At 39.2% G+C, this 21,465-nt stretch overlaps 2 protein-coding genes across 5 annotated transcripts in view; both read left to right on the top strand.

The window, feature by feature from the left end:
- The first annotated feature begins 625 nt into the window (after positions 1–625).
- On the top strand, positions 626–21,447 carry LOC105694688 (putative protein kinase C delta type homolog). Of its 3 annotated transcripts, none has more exons than XM_023432868.1 (7): positions 626–831; positions 6,779–7,142; positions 10,297–10,563; positions 11,238–11,269; positions 11,348–11,433; positions 12,597–12,726; positions 21,132–21,447. In XM_023432868.1, exons 2-7 carry the CDS (start codon positions 7,015–7,017, stop codon positions 21,344–21,346), a joined length of 858 nt encoding a protein of 285 aa, XP_023288636.1. In that variant the 5' UTR covers positions 626–831; positions 6,779–7,014; the 3' UTR covers positions 21,347–21,447. The 3 variants fall into 3 exon arrangements, with proteins under 3 accessions (XP_023288636.1, XP_012271004.1, XP_012271005.1); XM_012415581.2 differs by lacking the exon at positions 21,132–21,447 and adding an exon at positions 14,326–14,474; XM_012415582.2 differs by lacking the exons at positions 12,597–12,726; positions 21,132–21,447 and adding an exon at positions 11,574–11,844.
- LOC105694684 (serine/threonine-protein kinase CST20) overlaps positions 15,354–21,465 on the top strand; it is a 29,356-nt gene continuing 23,244 nt past the window's right edge. For both annotated transcript variants that reach the window (XM_012415574.2, XM_012415573.2), the window contains exon 1: positions 15,354–15,558. In XM_012415574.2, the coding sequence (XP_012270997.1) occupies positions 15,473–15,558 (86 nt within the window). In that variant the 5' untranslated portion in view covers positions 15,354–15,472. The remainder of the gene's footprint in view (positions 15,559–21,465) is intronic.

The following is a 21,465-nucleotide window of genomic DNA, read 5'->3' as shown; positions in this document are numbered from 1 at the left end:
ATCGAAGCATAAATATCGCGTTCGATTTTTAAAGTTCACTCATAAGAAACGTAGCCAGGAGAAGTTATCCGATAAAAACCGACGAAAAAGGAAAATTAAAACCTCAGTCATCGCCGTTATTACAAGATCGAAACGTACATATCGTGTTCAATTTTTAAAGTTCACTCATAGGAAACGCAGCCAGGAGAAGTTAGCCGATAACATCGGATGAAAAAGGAAAATTTAAACCTCAGTTATCGCCGTTATTACAAGGGATCGAAGCATAAATATCGCGTTCGATTTTTAAAGTTCACTCATAGGAAACGCAGCCAGGAGAAATCCGATAAAAACCGACGAAAAAGGAGAATTAAAACCTCAGTCATCGCCATTATTACAAGATGGGAAGCGTAAATATCGCGTTCAATTTTTAAAATTTACTCATAGGAAACACAAGGAGAAATTAGCCGATAAGAACGGACGAAACGAAAATCCGTATCGCGGAGTATAGTTCCGGCGCGGAAGACAGATGGCGCCGCGATAGCTGCCCCGTGGCGGGCGGTATTCAACGGGCCGATATTTATAGACGCCTGAGTTTCGTGCACGTCTACAGCGTTTTCGGTGTCAAAATCCGGCCGTGCATCTCGTCAGGCCCCGTTCGAAGGTATCGGCGTTGAGTGATCGGCGTTACCGCAGAGATGCGTTCTCGCGAGACGCCGCGGTCGTCCGGCTCAGTGGCGGCGCGATCGGCCGTAATCATCGCGTCTCGCTCCCCGTGAGGTCCTCGACGGAGGTCCCACGAGCTGCGTGACTCTTGACGCCACCAGCCGCTCCGACCGATTCCTCGGCCGCAGGGTACGTATCGACGGGTCTGCCGCGAGCAAGGCCCGTCAATCTCCAATTGGTCGGCCGCGTCCCCCGTCGTCGAATGGGCGCCCTCTATCGAGATCAAGGGAACGGTTGCAAGGTAACTCCCGACGGCGACTGGTTTACCGCCGTCGCGGAATTCACCAGGGGTTGCTATTTATTAATCGGCCACGTTGAACGGGGCGCCGGCCAATCCGGAACCGCGGTTCCGTCGGGGCCGCGGCCTCGCGGGGGAGGGGGGCGAAAGAATCTCACGGCTACTCGCCGCCATCGTGGACCAGGAACTAATGATTTCGAAAACTTCGAATTCATTTTAACACTCGGTGGAACGGACTCGCGTACAATTAAGGAAAATGGATCGCTCCTGCTAGGTCAAAGGCTGCCATGGCACAAAATATCCGAGTACGGATAGAACGATGGAAGCAAACTTACCAGGGTAAAGCCGAGGAATTAACCGATTACATCCGACTAAGTGATATCTTATTTAAAAACGACCATCTTTCCCTGTCCATGCAGCGTGATGCTTCGAAATCAATTTCAGGAAATACGAAGAAGGTGTACGTAGAGTAGAATTTGGAATTATGATTCCGTAGATAGTAAACGATATTATTTTCGGTATAACTTTTGGGATATCTTCCCTCCCCCCGAACTCGGGTGGATATAGTACAGGTGAAATTATTTTAAATGCGGTTCATTCGCGGTACCGCCTTGACTCAAAGAACCGGCCCTATGGTTCACGTTGTCTCGGTCGAAATAATTATATTTGAATTTCCCTCTTTTTGTGAATCACGACGCCGAGCCTGCACCATGGTTTGTTTTGATCTTCCTCTCTAAACTGTCGATGCACGTTAGGATACGAGCGGGTAGTAGTTCATATCTATACAAGAGAAAGGTTCAGCCCTCGCTCTCGGCGCAACGTCGCGGTGCGCATGCGCCCACCACCCTGAATCGGCGCGCCATCCTCGTCGGCTCGATATCCCGCGTCGATCCCACCGGATACCGGCGACATCGGATATTTCACTGTTTGTATTAATAGACGCCGCGAGTTTTGTACACATTTTCGACACCGCCGACGCCGGGAAATTCTAAATATGACCGCGGATAACATCGGTATAGCGTCGGCGGGCCAGGTGATGTGCCAGGAAGCGCGCTTTATTTATTGCCAGGGATCGGGACCGCGTCTCGGCCAATCCGCTCGAATGTTCCCCTTGGTGCCGAGACTTCCACGGTCTCGGGGAAATGAGAAATGTCGCCGATCTCCGAGTAGCTGCAAACCTTGCTACGGTGAAGGGCACGGAAAATAAATGTTGCGCAGATGCGAACTGAAACGATTACCTTAAAACATCCCCGGGGATCAGAAATTTATTCGTATATTATTCGCATATACTCGTTCACCTTAAGGTGAAGTGGATGGCGTCGAGGAACTTGATCGACGTCGATAAAGAAGATTTTTCTAAACGCCTACGTTGCCGACGTTCGTTTTTATATCGACAGCTGGGTTGAATTATATTGGATATTGTACCTAATGGCATACTCCACCTGTCGTTTTTGTACAATAAATATCAAGAAATCGAAGTAAAACTCCAGAAATCCCCTGGATTCATGCTTTCTGGGGCCCTAATTGACTGCAAAGGGACCCCCTGCGCCATCTGTGATTTCCAGGTCAATTAAATTTTCACTCCGAGACCTTGTATTCCCATCGCTTTGGCATAGAAGCGCATACAACACTTTTTTTGCCTTTATCCCGTTGAAATGCGAGTTTATCGATTACCAGAGTGTTCTAAATTGTCGTAAAATTGTCCTGATCCTTTCGTTTCTCATATCAGAGCCTTCGATAATTGTATATTGATCGAAATATGAGAGCTCGGCGCCATTTTGGTTCTGGTCTGGGCTGAGTTAAGCAATTTTTTTCCAAAAATCTAAATTTTGAATGTGTCAGGACAATTCTTAGATGATCAGGAGTAATGTGCCAAAGCGTCGGACAGTTTGGTCTAATACCCTTAAAAAAAAGTGTTGTATTCGAATTCACTGATTTGAAGGGGGTTTTATTTCACCTTAATGTTAAGGGGATGTGAAAGTGGCATCCAAAAGCTCAATCGTTCACGAAACTTTCCTACGAACTGGGTGTACCGAATGGTTTCAAACTTTTCAACGTGAACATGGAGGCTATAAGGAAGGTCGTGACCCTCATGAAATTTCATTTTTTATAGAAAATTTTGAAAATATCAATAAACAAATTTAAAAAAAATTGAAATTTTATGGGTGTCAGGATCTTCCTTGTAGCCTCCGTATTTACATTGTAAGTTTGGAACGATTCGGTATGTCCAGGACGGAGAAGAGTTTCATAAATAAAACTTCTTTGACGCCACTTTCATATCACCTTAATATTCATTAATGTACTTTACTCATTAACTTGGGTATTAGTGGCTCGTATATGCAACTGTTGGCGGCTTTAAGGAGCCCGAGCATAAGGACCATTAAACCACCGATAAGTTAAGCGAAATCGATCCATGTCTGCGAGAAAAGTTTGTACATGCCTGCACTAAAAGTACAGTAGATGTTTCGCGCTGCGAGGGTAAACAGCCAAAGAGTATACAGTGTACGATTCGAAATTCCAATGGAGGTACATACACCGAACTGTCCAAATATCCGCCGCCGTTCAACTGCAACGTGTCTACCCCTAGTAGCACGAAATATTTGTCTTATATTCTCTATATATTTAACAAACGTCGTACAATTTATAAATATTTAGAAGACATTTGAAACATTTCCAAACCATTTACTTCAGAATATTATTTTTATGATAGTTGTATAATATTAGCTCCACGTGATTTCGTAATATTTTACGTATAGATATATAAAAAATTTCGTTTCATTTTAATATAAGTACTAGATATACCCTGAGCGCCGACAGCACGGCTCTTCGCAGTGGCTCGACTGCGCCGAATTGGATCAACCAATTGCCGAATCTCGATCATGTGATCGGAATTTTTTTCATCCGATGAAAGTTTTGACATCCTCGCCCTCGATTTAGAGGGGATGTGTATCGGCGATTTTCAAATACGAACTGTAACCCGCCGAAAAAGCGTTACCATTGTTTCGTGACACACATACATACACGGAGAGAAAAAACTTGTTATAATTACTACAATTGGGATAGATATAACAGCAATCGCTGGGAAATATAAGGACAGCAGTTCTGCAAAGTAATGATTACTCTGCTAAAAATGTCAAATGTACAATTTCATTGTAATACACGTTATTACAAAGAATTATTACAATTACAACGATACGACAGTTATATTTACAATCGTGACAGTATAAACTCGTCAACTGAAGCAATGGTTACCACATAACGTGTGTATATGATAACGTTCGCTAGTGTACCCTTTACTGTTGATACATGTTGAAAGTAACATGCAGCAACGTATTTATTACCATTGGGGTAGCTAGAAAATACAATAGCGACATGTGTATATTACAGTCAGCTCATGTAAAAACTACCATTGCCAAACGTCAACATATATGTATGTTGCCGTTGTTGCATGTAAAAAGTATCATTGTAAACGGTATCCTTTCCTGTCGGGAACTCGGGAAATCACTACAGATATAATACATCGAAAACGGTAAACATGTGTTTTATGTAAAGCTTACCTTGGAACGATTGTTCTTGGTTTTCTAACCTCTACTCCTGAAGTTCATTTATTACAAAGTCATCCAAGTAGTCCCTTAATCAAACTATTACAATAAATTGAAAAAGTAAAACTCGATCTCAAATTAGATCGAAAACCGAATTTCGAAGAGGACCGAATGATGCGGCTACCGAAGTCACAATGAATCTGACAGTTCGCAAGACTGCGGAACTAATGCATGTCACGACCCGAATGCTTCTCGCGCTGTGTCTTAAACGCACAATAGGAACAACAGTTCACGCTTGTAAAAATTACTAGTGTTACGGTATATTATACGGTTTTCAATAGAGTTCTTGTTTTTAAATTTTACAACTGCGATGGTCAGTTTTACACGTGCCTTTATACGTGTCATTTTTACTTTCCAATGTTATATATGTAATACTGTCAGATGCAAACATAACTACAATTTATTTACAAGAATTCTGCAGTTGGCGCTACAGCCGCAATGGTTAAAAGGACAAAAAATTGTAATTACATCTACAATAATTGTTGTTAAGGTTACAACGATACTTTAACCCGCGAGCATATGTAATGATTACAATATTATTTTTCTGCGTGTACATACGCACGAAAATAGCGCTTTAATAAATGGAGAAGATTTTTAAAGTATTATCTGCCGAATACATTATAAACGTTTTAAAAATATTTACAATCATAATCGCATGTTTTGCTCCCATAATGAAATAGCGGAACGAAAGTATTGCAAAAACTTGTCGAATTTTTTTATACCGAATAATATTAAAACTAAATACGTCATTGAGATTTTCAATAATTATTTTAGATATCTTCAAATGAAATTTATAAGAAGTCTTAAAGAATCAATCGTATGAGATATTTAGTAAAGATTACAAAATAATATTTAGAAATTATTCTGTGCTCCTAGGGACATATTATAGATCTCGTGGATATTAAGGTGAAGTGAAACCCCCTTCAAATCAGTCGATCGAATACAACACTTTTCTTTAAGGGTATTAGACCAAACTGTCCGAAACTTTGACACATCACTCCTGATCGTCTAAGAATTGTCCTAACACATTCAGAATTTCGATTTTTTAAAACAATTTTTTAATCAGCCTACACCAGAACCACAACGGCGTCAGCTCTCATATTTCGATCAATATACAATTATCGAAGGCTCTGATATGAGAATCGAAAAGGTCAGGACAATTTTACGACAATTTAGAACACTCTGATAATCGATAAACATACATTTGAACGGGATAAAGGCAAAAAAGTGTTGTATACGCTTCTATGCCAAAACGATGGGAATACGAGGTCTCGGAGTGGAAATTTAATTGACCTGGAAATCACAGATGGTGCAGGGGGTCCCTCTGCAGTCAATTAGGGCCCCAGAAAGCATGAATCCAGGGGATTTCTGGAGTTTTACTTCGATTTCTTGATATTTATTGTACGAAAACGACAGGTGGAGTATGCCATTTGGTACAATACACAATATAATTCGACACAGCTGTCAGTATGAAAATGAACGTCGGCAACGTAGGCATTTAGAAAAATCTTCTTTATCGACGTCGATCAAGTTCCTCGACGTGTTTCACTTTACCTTAAAAGGATCTTCAAAGATACCAACTGCAATGGAGGAACTTTTAATATTTCTTACAAGCTTCAATCTTATAGCGTTTTCAGCTGGACTATATTTGGAGTATATTCTAGTAATTTCGTAGTAAAGTATATTCTAGTAATTTCGTAGTAAAGTATATTCTAGTAATTTCCTTACTAGTAATTTCGTAGTAAAGTATATTCTAGTAATTTCCTTACTAGTAATTTCGTAGTAAAGTATATTCTAGTAATTTCCTTACTAGTAATTTCGTTGCGAAAATGTGACTAAATGATCTTAGAATAGCAAAACCTCTGCGAGCAACTTTGTCGTTCTAGATGAATCACGAATCGGAACGCGCCAACCCGCTCATAAAATTCCGGCAGAGTCGGCACGAGGATAGTGGCGCGAAATTCAAATCCCTTAGTCCGGGCCATCGGAACTATCCCTCGCGGTTTACGATCGATCTAACATAACCGCGAATCGATACACCCCGGCCCAAACGTTCCTCGCGACAGGTCGATTCCGCTGAAAGTGGCCGAGCTGCGCTCGGTATTTATAGAGAGCGCGAGTTTTGCGTGGATTTCCGACGCCTCGGGGACCGAGAGATGGTTGAAAAATCCTACGGCGCAATCGAACGGCCCACCGGTGCGATCCAACGGGACGAGTAATTCGACTTTTGTTTCAGCGCCTGAGAATTGTAGCGCGAAACTACTGGAGGTGCTCGGTGATATACTCGGCGATATCCAGAGACAATTCAACCCGCGGCCGAAGCCAGGCGGAGAGCGGTAGGAAAACGGAAGATTCAGAGGACTATGAGTGCCGCGGGGCGGAGACGAACGTTGCCTTAAGCGTCGCGCGGTAACGCGACTTCGTTAGTGTCGCGCGGAGGTCTCGGAGGAAGCGGGAAACGAGAGAGCAGACATGATGTTCACGGGCGGCTCGCACTCCAAGAGGAGGAACGCCAGCGCCGCCACCGGCGCCGGAAGGAAGTCTTCCCTGGAGCCCAGAAACGCGCACCCGCGCGCCGCCACCGATGGATATACTTACAGGTAGAGTTTTTAGGCCGTTATATTATTCGGGTAATATAACCGATGATTAAAATCTCAACGAATTTATCAGAAGTTAGGAGAATTTAATTTTTCTTTAATAACATTCAAGTTATTTCCAATAATTTCAACAAACCATAACTGATTATTATCCCGCGTGAAAAGTTTAATTGCGTTTCTGAAGATTTTAGTTTTTTAAAATTTCCGATACCAGAATTCCTGAACTTTCAATCACTGAACAAGCCACAATTAATCGGCTAACCTAATCTCTTAAACTTTTTTACATCTTGAGATAAGAGTGGCAACACAAACTGCGGAAATGGAAAATCATCGCAAGGGAGAAAGGAATCGTAAATTGAAGGGACACTATTTTCGGCTAAATAGTAGTTTGACTTTATGAATGTTATTTACTAAAAGTCATACATTTGATTCAAAAGTTAATTTAAATATAAAGTCTCAAAGATCTCTTAAAATCTCGAGAATTTAAAAACACCACTTACAGGTGACTAACCTGACGCATTCTTTTTAACTAAACTTCCTATAGCACGGTAGTACGTTTAAAGCTGTCTTTTCAATTGCTGCTTTGCTGCAAAATTAAAAACAGCAACACTGATTGGTTCGCGAATCTTTCCGTGTTCCCACAACAGCTATCTGCCTATTTTCAACCAATCGGAGCGTTTTGCTGCGGGCAATTTTGTAATAATTTAGTAAATGAAAAGATACGTACTTTTTCTTTTTATGGAAGGGGTCCCGTTTCGGAAAGTAAGACGCTATTTTTTTACAGTTAATCACTGTTTACATTCTTCTTTGTATTTTACTACCAAGATTTGATGAAGAAAATTTGTGTAGACGTTTTCGTTAGTGATATTTTATTTTAATTTCATATCTAAGAAGCTATTGTCATATAATCATCGCTCATTGTTATTGGTATCTTGCCCCAATTCCTTTCTTACAATTATTATTTACATTTGCCAGTACGTTTTAGCATCGACACAACTCAAGTATATTTTATCTTTGCAGTTTATTACTATTTATATTCATCTTCGCATGTCAGTATTGCGACAATTTGCGTAAACGTATTCGTTAGGATTAGTTCGTTATTTTTTCAGTTAATTATTGACATTTAAAATTAATTAAAAATAATATTGCGAATAAAATAGAAAAAGAAAATGTATGTCTAAAACAACCAGTTCGTTATTTTTTCAGTTAATTATTGACATTTAAAGTTAATTAAAAATAATATTGCGAATAAAATAGAAAAAGAAAATGTATGTCTAAAACAACCAGTAACGAACGGATAAGGACATTTCGTGACAGAATAATTGCAAATAACCAATAATATCCAATAAATCTTTTTAAGTTAAGAGTTTCACTTTCAACACGCGTGGCAGCTGCACACCGATTTTTTTTCGTTCCTTTTACTCCAACATTCCCTTCAGATCAGATGGCTAATTATGTATTAACTCATTTCTTTAAATATTTCGAAATATTTTCATGACAATTCATCGAATTTTGTGAACATTCCGATGAAATTAATCGAACATACAGTGTCGTTGGGACATCGTAACAGTTGAAGTTAATTAATCTTGATTTTTCATTAGCGTCATAGGAAGAGAATTAATAAGGACTTTCATTTGGTATTAGATATGGTCATATAATTATGGTACACCAAGGCACGTAAGCGTGAAATTGGTGAATTATATGAGGGGTCCTTTCCATGAGTATTGAGAGACGATGGTAAATATAATCATAAATCTTCGTGAGAATGTTTGTAAACACCTGGCGGCTTATATTCTTAAAAACGAGGAATCGTGAGAGGGTAATTACAGTGCCTAACATACTTTTCAAATTGAGTTGGACATTTCTTTAGCGATATGCCTTGTGGAATTTTTGATATACTATGGCGGTTATTTAAAATGGTCTATCGGTAGGTTTTAGTATTTCTTTTTATGATAATTATATTTGACAGTACCAATATTATAATTACTTTTGATCCATTTAATATATTTTTATTTTGTCATTCGGTATGATTTGTTCTAGAAATTGACATTAGAAAAAACGAAATTAGTCATGAGCAAACTGACAATCGAAAAGGAGGGCCTTTTGGATTCCTATACACTGAGAAAAAATAGTAGGATAAGTGACAACTACGGTTGTAAAATAGGCGCTAGTCTCTACAAGTGGTGTGATATACAACTACAGAAGGAAATAATAACTTTACCAATTGTATGCTCTGTTACTACAGTTGTATATCATATCCCTTGTAGGGACTGGCGTCTATTTCACGTTTACATTTTTCTCAGTATACTACTTAGATTCTTCCAATCTTTTGTAACACGAACTGGGATCGAAGTTGCGTTTAACACTAGGTTTACGAGACCCGTCAATTTGACGGAATTCAAACTTCAAAAAGAAATACCGAAAAAACCATAGCATTAATTTTAACCCTTTTTGTATCGTAAATTAATCATTTCATCCAAAGAATTTGTACACACAATTATTTTTTCCTAAGCCTTCTAATTATTAAAATCTGTACGCAGTATACCTATCTCTACGAAACCCGTCAAATTGACGGACTAGCTAATTTCATAAACAATCCATATATATTTGCTTCGTTGCAGTGAGTGTAAAGCGAAGATGAAAGTGAAAGTTTGCATCGAAAGTGGAGAGATAGAAGGATCTTCGGATAGTGAAGAGGAAAACTTCTTAAAAAGGTGCCGTAACAAGAAAAGGATGCGCATTCTTTCTAGTTCTGACTCCGAGGATGAGAGGACGAGCATTCCAATCATTTCCGTGATAATTTTTAAAAAAGCACTTTTTACTTATTAATAATTTATTTAAACGTAAAGCCTAGTGTTGTCTAATTCAGACTTAATTTGAATAAATCGATTTTTTAAAGAAAATGCGTGTTTTCGTTTACCCGTCAATTCGACGGGTGCTCGTAGAAACAGGTATATAAAAAACGCCCGTAAACCTAGTGTTAATATCCCTTTTTAAATGTATTATAAGGTAGAAAGAGGACTTGGTGTTTTAATGCCTGACGGCCTTGCGCACACCGCTAACAAAATGAACCGTGCAATATGTCTGTCTTCCGATATTCTTTAATTTTAATCATTCTAAATGATTGAATTCTAATTCCTTTGTATTAATCTCGCAGAACGAGAGTACCATCGTCGATAAATCCTGCGGAAGCGCCGACGAGCTCAACAGGAAATCGGACTTACGTGTACAGAACTCGAATACCTCGAAGAGAGGCAATCGCAGCTGCAGCATCGCCCCCGCCGGAAAATAATGTGGGTGGCCCAATAACGAGACGCAGAGGAGCAGTTAAGCACAATAAAGTCCACGTAGTACGAGGCCATCGACTGGTAGCCAAATTTTTCCGACAGCCAACATTTTGCGCCTTCTGCAAGGATTTCTTGTGGTAAGACGTAAGAACCAATCGACTCGTGATTTCATCAACTATGATTCTTCAATTATGAGTTAATTCGGTTTGACCATCCTCGGTCATGCTTCTCTAACTCGACGCATCTTGATAGATCTGGATCAAAGCAGAAGTCTAGACAGTTATAGAAGGCAACATTTGGCTATCAACGAAGTAACGTTATAGTGCAAGCCGCACTGCGTATTTCCAACATTGACTTATCTTAGAGCAGTCCTCTGTACTGTTTCCTCATAAAGATCGACTTGACATTAAGAGTATCTCGAAAGAAAAAGTCCTAGAATTTGTAAATATAATAACACTTTGTGCGTGATTTTTTATTACATTTAAACAAATTCGAAGAACTCATATTTTTTAGAACAAATGGTTATAGAACTAGACATAAAATAGCTCAAAATTTGCAAAAGGATATTCCATACTTATTACATAGATTTGGTAGTCTCTTGACATTGGTATTTATATCTAATATTTAATGTCGCGTGTAGAATGTTAAGCAAGTATTCTTCTTTTGTTAGGAGTACTTTGTTTTTGTTGCATGTGGTTAATAACTTGAGCCCTCGTTGATAAAGTATTCTAGGTGCCGGTACTTGTAACTAGTTCTTAACGTTGTATATAAATGGATCTGAAATTAAGCAAATGTTTTCTTTCTGTTACAGGGGCTTTGGGAAGCAAGGTTATCAGTGCCAAGGTAAATTGACTTTACTACGAGTATAGTTGTGTAATCCTTTACCGTTATAATAATTTAATAGAAGATTTTGTTTTCCAGCGTGCCAGACTGCGGTGCATAAGAAATGTCATGACAAACTGTTAACAAAGTGTCCAGAGAGCGGCAGAGAATCGGAAAACACAATCGTAAGTAGCTTGCGCACACGCGGCATGGTATTATTAATGTTGATAGAGCTGTCGCAGGCATGACGTAGAAATTCCCTCTTCTTCTCGGACACATAAATTCGATGCTCCCTCTTACTATTATTATTATTCCTCGGTTCCAGCTGGACAGATTTATAGGACGCAACCTGTTGTCTACGTTGCTTCCGGTGCTCTCCGATTTTCCGAAAGAAACCACCGAGAGGCTTTAAAGAATATTTTATCTTAAAATACAAATAATGCTTTCACCGAAGAGGACGCTTTTTCTAAGAATTATATATGCGGTCTTTTAATTTCTCTAAAACGTAAATGACTTCTTCGTTTAAATTGTATGGTTAATTGTACATTGGCAAATTACTGCTTAAGTAAGACACCTTTTCTAGATACCATCAAAATTGTAATGGTGACGGATTTATTTATTTGTCCCGGAAGTTGAGGTGGCTCAAATGAAAGATATGCGAGTTTTGTGAGATCTTTCATACTAAACTTTTACAAATCGCTTTCTTTTCTGAATATAGCGTAGAAGACTTAATACGTGGAAATGAAAACTGTTTACACAGTATAGGATACAACGTTATTTTTTATTAACAATATTTGCAAACATACCGAGTCAGTTCCCATTGATATATTCATAACAAATCTGTAAACAAATTGACTTAAGAAACTGAAATAAGCCTTAAAGTGATCCTTTTTAACTTTTCTTTTAATCACGTTGTATTATACCAGTATAAATTTATTAATTTTAATGATAGGAGCAGCTTTCTACTGTAAGATTATGCAATTATTTCTCAAATTTCGCGACATACCTTTTATTGAATCCACTTTATCCAGAGACGAGAAGGTTTAATGGCGCGTAGTATGTAGGCACGTAATCATTTCTCTGAATTAGAATACACGTAAGCATATTAGAATAATTGGAGTAACTTGTACTTATCACTTCGTCGTCAATTGCGCGATCATCATTTTTTCCCGTATTTATCCGTTATTTTATGAGCGCTTTTAATCATTAAACAAGCATATTTTAAGCATGAGAATGAAAAAGAAATTATAATTATATTGAAGCATATTATTGATATGTCGAATGTCTGTTTTACCGAGCAGTGATAAAAATGAAGTACTAATATCTTTTAAAATGTTATTGATTACAGTACTTACGGGAACGATTCAAGGTCGATGTCCCACATAGATTTCGTACGCACACTTTTATGTCTCCAACGTTTTGCGATCATTGCGGTTCTCTACTCTATGGATTGTTCAGGCAGGGTTTAAGGTGCGATGGTAAGTAAGGAAATTTAATATTTCATTTAATATTATTAAATATCAACGACTACTGGACGATGTGCACTACGGATATGTAAATCTACAAAGCATCTCGTTTAGTGCTCACATTGTGAATTTCGCCGATCGTAAAATGTTGCAGCAATCGATCGTAAATTTTGACCAGTCTCATAACGATCGATAAAGTTAACGGCATGAAATTGTGTTAAAATGAGAAAACACGCTTAAACTACAAAGTGAAGGTAGCGTTGATGGCTTAAATCCATCTTTTGAATTGAAAATTATCGTTTCTCTGCAGTACATGCTTTAAAGTAAAGTCAACGTCAGAAATGTAAAAGTATAGTACAATAAGATAGATAAAAATGTTTCAGCACGAATTGAAGTGTTATCAAGTATATATGTCTACAGCATCTACGTATTATTTAGATGCAACATAATTACCGGAAAACAGCTCTGTTCTCAATAATTGAATGAAATGTAATTACATGAAAGTTTCTTTTTCCAAATTAATTGTTGCAATTTAATTCTAAAAAATTCATTATTCATAATATTTGGACAGACAGGACTTTTGTAAAAATAATACATGAATATATTGTGTCTCATTTGAGCTGGGAAAATTCAAACTTTTGCGCTTTTTTTTTCTGTGAATTGAAATTCTGGTACCACTGTTAAATTTGATTTACAATACTTTTAGTTGTCTTGGATTAAAACTTTTTAAGTTAATTCCCTAGAGATATCGGACAGCCAAGAATATTGATATCTCTTATCTGGTTGTATTTCGAATTGTTAGCAAGTCCGTTTCCAATAAATCGATAATTTGTTATGTAATTCATTCCGAATGTTCCGTCAGCTAGATCTTACATATGCTATCGCTCGAAAGTATGAACACACCCAATAAATTGAATAATTACCTATAAATTGCTTATAAAAACATAAAATTACGAAAATATGAGTGGGGAAATACTTTTAAATGGTAATATATTTAATAAATATCTGACGCATCTTAATGCAAATTACGATTCAATGTTTTATCACGTTCTCGACCATTAGGTATACCTTGGGTTGTCTTAGAACCATGGTATATTTCAAAACAACCAATAATGTAATTACTTATTAATCAAATCCAATAGTGGTACCATTATTCAAGGAAATGTTGAAAAGTGGAGAATTCTTTCTTAGAGCAAATGAGTCGCAACGTGTACTCTACATTTTATATTTGTGCATCCTTACTGCGGTTTTTTTTTCACAAAAGTGCTGACCATCTATAAGATAAACAACTTTTATAACTAAATCTATGAAATCGCCTCGGTAAAGAGAAATTATTGTTGCAAATAATGTTTCATTAAATACCTCGAAAACCGCCGAACTACGGGATTTACATTCTAGTCTGTTCATATTTTAATGATAAGAACATTCGTCGTATAGCACTTCGATTCAAGCTGAGAGCTTATCGCCGATTTAATTCCATTATCTTCTTTCTTTTCCTATGTCTCTAATTTTCAAATCTGTCCGTCTTTCGGCAAAGAAATTCATCCTCCTTCAGAGTTAAAAAGTAACGAGCATGCATCTATCATGCCAGAAAATTGATCATTCTTCCAGTTTATACGTTGTATCCGGGTCTACGTGCGAACAGAAGTCCCACGCAGCAGGGCTATCGTTCCAAAGTCGTGTAAATGTGTTTGAAAATCACGGCGATATCTGCGATACAACTGTTCGACGTATGAATAAACGTACCTCTTTCCTCTCGAGTTTACGATCTCGGACCATGTGTTCGTGCACTCTTCCAGAATTGAATAGCGTTTTCAGCTGGTTACACCGACCTCCACTAGGGTATATATAACAACTGGACGCGTTCGACTGGTCAGGGTATCGTCTTCGGCTCGATTCGTTACATTTTAACCACCGGTGCAGAGAACAAGGGTGACAATAGCGAAACATGGCAGCACCCAAGAACAACCAACGCGAATAGTTATAAATTATCTTGGATATTTTAAGTTCTTCAAACGAAGTCAACGGCGCCGAATGAAAAACGCTCGCGACGATTAACGAGAACCGTGACGTCATTGACGGGAAATTTCAAAGCTTGGAATTTCCCATTTTTGGCAAATATCGTTTCTAAAAGTTCTTTGCTCGACCGGGAGGGCTGCATCCGCGAAAGACCTGTCCAGCGTTCGGTGCAACCCCAGGTAAGCAGGTGTAGCCCAGCCGAAAACGCTACGAGGTCGGAATCGCGCGAGGACTCGTGCAACGGCGTCCCACCGGGTGGCGCCCGAATCCGCGTTCCGCGCCCGAGCGAGCCGGGCGACGGCACCCGGCGTCACGCGACGTCACGCGGCGTCACACGACGGCACACGACGGCACACGACGACGAGAGCACGAGGGCGTGCCTCCGTCCCCATAACGTAACGTAACGCTCCCGCAGGCACGCAGCTATGATTTACCCGCACGTGGGGTCGCGGGACCCAGGCAGCATGCGCGCACGTCTCCGGTGCATTCCCGGTGTTGCAATTACTCGTAGTCGTTGGGTTATTAGAGTCTAGTCGTATAGTTAGACGCTAGAAGCCTCATATACTAGAATTCTATTATTACCCTGGGTCGCTGGCTTAAACTCAGTCGGTCTTGGCTCCCTGAACCGTGAGAACGCTCCTTCGCACCTGAGCCGCAGCCGTCCGAGGAAGAGCGGCGCGCGGAGAAATCGGCCCAGGTCCTCCAGGGTGTCCCGGAAGAGGGACCGGCCCGCCCCAGGATGCCCTTCTACGGGGACGGGAGCCCGTACTTCTACGGCGGGTCCCCGTTCGCCAATCACAGCTCCCTGATGACGGGCGTCGGGCGGTAAGAGACGACGAGGCCACTGCCGCTTTTGCCCGAGCTTCTTCCGCTTCTGCTCGACGACCCAGGCTTTCGCAAAGGGCTCGCGACCACGGGAGACCAACGCCGGCTCGAGCTCGGGCTTGGGCTTGGGCTTTCCTTCCCTTCTCCCCTAAGGCGGACTTCGGTGAGAGCTTCCCAGGGCCAGGAACCCCGATCGCCCCCTCGAGCACCCCTCGACGCGCTCCTCGCCCCGGACTTTTCTCGTGATTTTCGGTGCCCCGACCCGCTGATACCCCTCCCCGAACGGAGAGAGAGAGGCCCTTATTTTTTTGGCACCGAACTGACGCGACACCGGAGCTCGGCCCGAGCACCGGCGACTTCCCCTTCGCGAGCTTTCGTTCCTTCTGCTTTTGCGGCTTTACCGCTCGAGCCGGAGCATCTTGCCTCCCTCGTCGGACCTTCGTGAAAATATGAAAAGGACCCTTTCAAGATCTTTAAACGTTTCGATTTCTTTCCTTCTAACGAGTTTAACGACTAGCTTTGTTGTCGTCTCGACGACCAACGGAGCTTTGCGTGCTCTTGGTATTTATATCCCGCGTGCTTTTCTTGGATTTTTAAGTAATTACTTTGTTTTTTTTTTACCATATTCTGGAGTGGCTTGCATCGGCAATATTTACACGTATCTCCCTTAACGTCTTTTTTTTTATCGATGTCGAGGACCGCGAGCTTTGTTCTGGAATCGACATTCATCCTGGAACGCAAGTAACAGGGGAAATCCGCGCCCTTCGGATTAAACGGTTTTATAAATGGGGGAAGAATGTATCGTACGTTTTTCAACGTTTTTTTTTAAGTTTTATCGTTTTCTTAGTGGAGTTCGGCGTGATCTTTTTGTATATCCGTATTTTCCTCGATTTTTTTCGAATTTTTAAGTAAATAGGGGTTTTATTGAACGGGACACTATCGCGTCTTGTATCAAGAATGTTTACCCCGTTACCTATAACGCGCTTCTCGCGGATTTTGTGCTATATCGGACTGATGTTTTTTTGGCACCGGTCACGACGAGAACGAACTGACACGAGAAAATAACAGCTAACCCATATCGTCATCCTAAGGTTAGGAATCTTTTTTATTTTCAAATACGACAACTTATACGACGTCGCAATTCAAACGTTCCGAATTTTAAAATTGCTTAGAAATGCTCCATGCAGCTTCGGAAATGAAATTTTTAATCGTTTTTCAACTTCTGCGCGTAATTCTTCAATTCTTTCATTCATTTATATTTAATTAAGTCATTTTGTTTTGTTACGATCGTGATGTATAAATCGTACCGAGACAATGCTCATTTTAGTGCGTTCTGTTTCGACCTTAGGTCACGACATGTTTCCAGCATTAATATCGTCGGCCTTTCATATTTTTGGCAGCCTTCAACAATAAATTCCAAAAGACGTCACACGAGATTCTTTCACTTCTCGCGTGCGAGAAGAAAAAGTTTTTCCTGTTCAATAATTCTACCGAGAAAATATTCGTTTCGATCGGGAACAGAAATCTCTTTCTCTCTTAGGCTCTTTCCGCGTTATTTTTTCGCATATATTAGCTGCGTTTAGTTACCTACACTCTCTTGACGTATTTAAATGACGTATTTTACATGGCGATTACGTGATTAAGCGTTCTTTTTCTATTTTTTTGGTATATACAGCATTTTGAGTTTCGATTTCTGTTTTCATATTTTAATGGTACTTACCCCTTCCATCTTTTTTCTTTCGTGTACATTTTCCATTGTAATTTCGTATTCTCGTTTCATACGTGTTTAAGCCAAGTTTATTCCTTTCAAATTATTTTCTCCGTATATTCTATCCATTTTGAGTTTTTTTTCCGCCTACATTTTAAAGTGATATTTATCTCTTCCATATTCTCTCTTTCGAGTATTCGTTTCAGACATTTTAATCTCGTTTTAAATTATTTTCTCCGTATATTCTATCCATTTTGAGTTTTTTTTTCCGCCTACGTTTTAAAGTGATATTTATCTCTTCCATATTCTCTCTATCGAGTATTCGTTTCAGGCATCTTAATCTCGTTACATGCCTGTTTAAGCCAAATATATTCCATTGAAATTATTTTTCCGTATATTCTATACATTCTGAGTTTTGTTTTCCGCCTACATTTTAAAGTGATATTTATCTCTTCCGTATTCTTTCTCTCGACTATTCGTTTCAGACATCTTAATCTCGTTTAATGCGCGTTTGAGCCAAATTTATTCCTTTCAAATTATTTTCTCCGTATATTCTATCCATTTTGAGTTGTTTTTCCGCCTACATTTTAAAGTAATATTTATCTCTTTCGTATCCTCTCTTTCGAGTATTCGTTTCAGACATTTTAATCTCCTTTAATGCGTGTTTGAGCCAAGTTTATTCTTTTCAAATTATTTTTCCGCATATTTTATCCATTTTGAGTTGTTTTTCCGCCTACATTTTAAAGTAATATTTATCTCTTTCGTATTCTCTCTTTCGAGTATTCGTTTCAGACATTTTAATCTCCTTTAATGCGTGTTTGAGCCAAGTTTATTCTTTTCAAATTATTTTTCCGCATATTTTATCCATTTTGAGTTTTTTTTTTCCGCCTACATTTTAAAGCGATATTTATCTCTTCCATATTCTCTCTATCGAGTATTCGTTTCAGGCATCTTAATCTCGTTACATGCCTGTTTAAGCCAAATATATTCCTTTCAAATTATTTTCTCCGTATATACTATCCATTTTGAGTTTTGTTTTCCGCCTACATTTTAAAGTGATTTTTATCTCTTCCGTATTCTTTCTCTCGAGTACATGTTTCAGACATTTTAATCTCGTTTAATGCGCGTTTGATCCAAGTTTCTTCTTGTCGGCCTTGTTTTCGCGTATTTTAGCCATTTCAGTTTTGCTCTTTCTCCTTTTTCACGTTTCTGTGAAACTGATCCTTTCCACGGAACCATTTCGGTCGGTCGACGCTGGTTGAAAGATGAATGGTTTCCTTTGGAAGCGGCGTGCCTTATCGAGACGAATCGCGGTATCGTGTTACAGTGGCACAGGAATGGTAACAGCCGCGCATCTCGACCAACCGGAGAGCTCCTCCCGAATGCACTCGTGGTACTTCGGTGCTCGTTTCCGGGCAGCCGAAAGCTGAAATTCCATTTCGTATATATAGAGAGAGGCTCTCGGAGGGGCCAGTAATTATCCGCCATGTTTTAATGGGCGTCGTTTCCTCCGCCACTTATCACCGCTGCCCAAGGTGCATCAATATCATTAAACTGCGCAATATTGTTGAGACAGTTTTAGTGGCCGAACGAATGAGGCGTCATTTACCTGCCGTTTACCTATGTGGGAACTCGGTGTAAACGCGTACAACAAAATCGAGGTTTTACATCCGCGTTGTCGAGGTAACGGGAATGAAATTCTAACGAGCAATTCTAATACGACTTTACATACGTATACGTGCAGTTTTAAAATAGCATCCCTAGTAGCATAGAATAATTTCTAAATATTTCTTTGTAATCTTTGCTGAATATCTCAAACGACAGATTTTTTAAGATTTCTTGTAGATTTCATTCGAAGATGTTTGAAATATTTCTTGAAAATCTCAATGACATATTTAGTTTCAATAATTTATAAACATATAGAGAAATTATATTTTTTAACTTATTAACATAATAAAAATACATTTTTTACTTCACGACTATTATCGGACACTTCATTTGGTATCAAAAAACACGAGAAATTTTTCTAATATTTTCGTTCCGCTATTTCATTATGGGAGCAAAACGTGTGATTTTGATTTTAAATATTTTTAAAACGTTTATAATGTATTCGGCAGATAATATTTAAAAAATACTTGTATTAAAATGAAACGAAATGTTTTGTATATCTGGTAGAAAAATATTATGAAAACACATGGAGGTATTATATAAATATTATAGAGATAATATTCTAAAGGAAACGTTTTGCAAATATTTCAAATGTCTGCTAAATATTTACAAAATGGACGATATTCGTTAAATATATAGAAAATATAGGACAGATATTTTGTGCTACTAGGGATATTTTACCCAGTTGGGTAGAAGGGTGTAGTATCGTGTCTGGAATCGACGGAAGTAGTTAATCAATTTGATATAATTTTCTGAGTAACGGACCATTTAAAAGGTTCCTTGATGCCCTAAGTTCCCGTCTCGTCGTCGACGAAGTTTTCGGCTGTATGTAGGATCAAATTTCAAGTGTCAGGATTAACATGAACGGTTGATTTATTAATAAAAAAATTAATATAAAGAAATTGAATACGTTGAAGAGTACGTCTTAAAGATCTCAGAAAAAGGGACTTGATTTTCCCTCCGACTTCGCTCGAGCTCTCCTCAATCAGAACTAACTCCCATTCGATAATTCTCATACAGTCTCACTCTAATTTCTTTCTCACTTAATTCATATTCCTCACTCTCTCATTCCCACACTCATCAATACATTTCTTTGTGCGCCGAAATTCTCACTCACTGAGTCATACGGCCGCTCGCACTTCACGAACTCTTAAGGTGAAGTGAAACTCCCTTCAAATTAGTCGATTCGAATACAACACTTTTTTTTTAAGGGTATTAGACCAAACTGTCCGAAACATTGACACGTCACTCCTGATCATCTAAGAATTGTCCTGACACATTCAAAATTTGGATTTTTTAACCAAATTTTTAAACTCAGCCCAGACCAGAACCAAAATGGCGTCGAGCTCTCATATTTCGTTCAATATACAATTATCGAAGGCTCTGATATGAGAAACGAAAGGGTCAGGACAATTTTACGACAATTTAGAACACTCTGGTAATCGATAAACTCGCATTTGAACGGGAAAAGGCAAAAAAAAGTGTTGTATGCGCTTCTATGCCAAAACGATGGGAATACGAGGTTTCGGAGTGAAAATTTAATTCACTTGGAAATCACAGATGGCGCAGGGAGTCCCTCTGCAGTCAATTAGAGCCCCAGAAAGCATGAACCCAAAGGATTTCTGGAGTTTTACTTCGATTTCTTTATAATTATTGTACGAAAACGACAGGTGGAGTATGCCATTTGGTACAATACACAATATAATTCGACACAGCTGTCAGTATGAAAATGAACGTCGGCAACGTAGACATTTATAAAAATCTTCTTGATCAACGTCGATCAAGTTCCTCGACGTGTTTCACTTCACCTTAACCGCGCATAAACAGTATCACCTATCGAGCTGTCATTTAATCTAAATACTTCTCATTTCACCCCACAATCATACAAACATTACATTTCACTCTAACTTCTATTTAGTCTTATTCTTAATCTTTATTGCCTTATCGGCGACACAACTATTCGTATAGCTAAACGCTTTCATCTTTTTTTTTATTCTATTAACTTTATTGGACCGCACAGGGCACTGACACTACATGTATTTGACCGTTTCACGTGCCACACCCAGCATATTTATTCTCATTTCCACCCTTTACGCGTTCCATTCGCTCTCCTGGAAGAATTCGTTGCTAAATGATATCTAAATTTAAAATCATTCTACGATCCGTATTGACGTATCCTTGAAAATTATCGTACCAGGTAATCTTCGCGAGTTGATCCGGCTCAGGATCCACGGTTACCGAAAACAGAGACCGACCCTTCCTGACGAAATGCATCACTGGAGAATAAATGAACACGCTCTGAGTAACGAAAAGTGTCCATGCAATTCGCCACTAACCTCTGACTTGCTTCCACGACTCTTAAGTATGCCGAGCTACCCTCGAGAGAAGAAATGCAAGAAAAGCTTAAAATAAATCCCGCGAAAGTAGAGAAGTCCTGGGAGGGCCGCTAGGGAACAAGGCGCCAAAATATCAGGAGAAAAGTCCCGCTTCGCAGCACTCCCTCGACCACCGATCCCGAAATCCCGATAAAG

This window comes from Orussus abietinus, unplaced genomic scaffold (assembly GCF_000612105.2).
Source record: "Orussus abietinus isolate OABI.00-Male unplaced genomic scaffold, Oabi_2.0 scaffold449, whole genome shotgun sequence".
Taxonomy (NCBI): Eukaryota; Metazoa; Arthropoda; class Insecta; order Hymenoptera; family Orussidae; genus Orussus; species Orussus abietinus.
The sequence above is the reverse complement of the archived record's forward strand: the minus strand, read 5'-3'. Positions and strand labels throughout refer to the sequence as shown.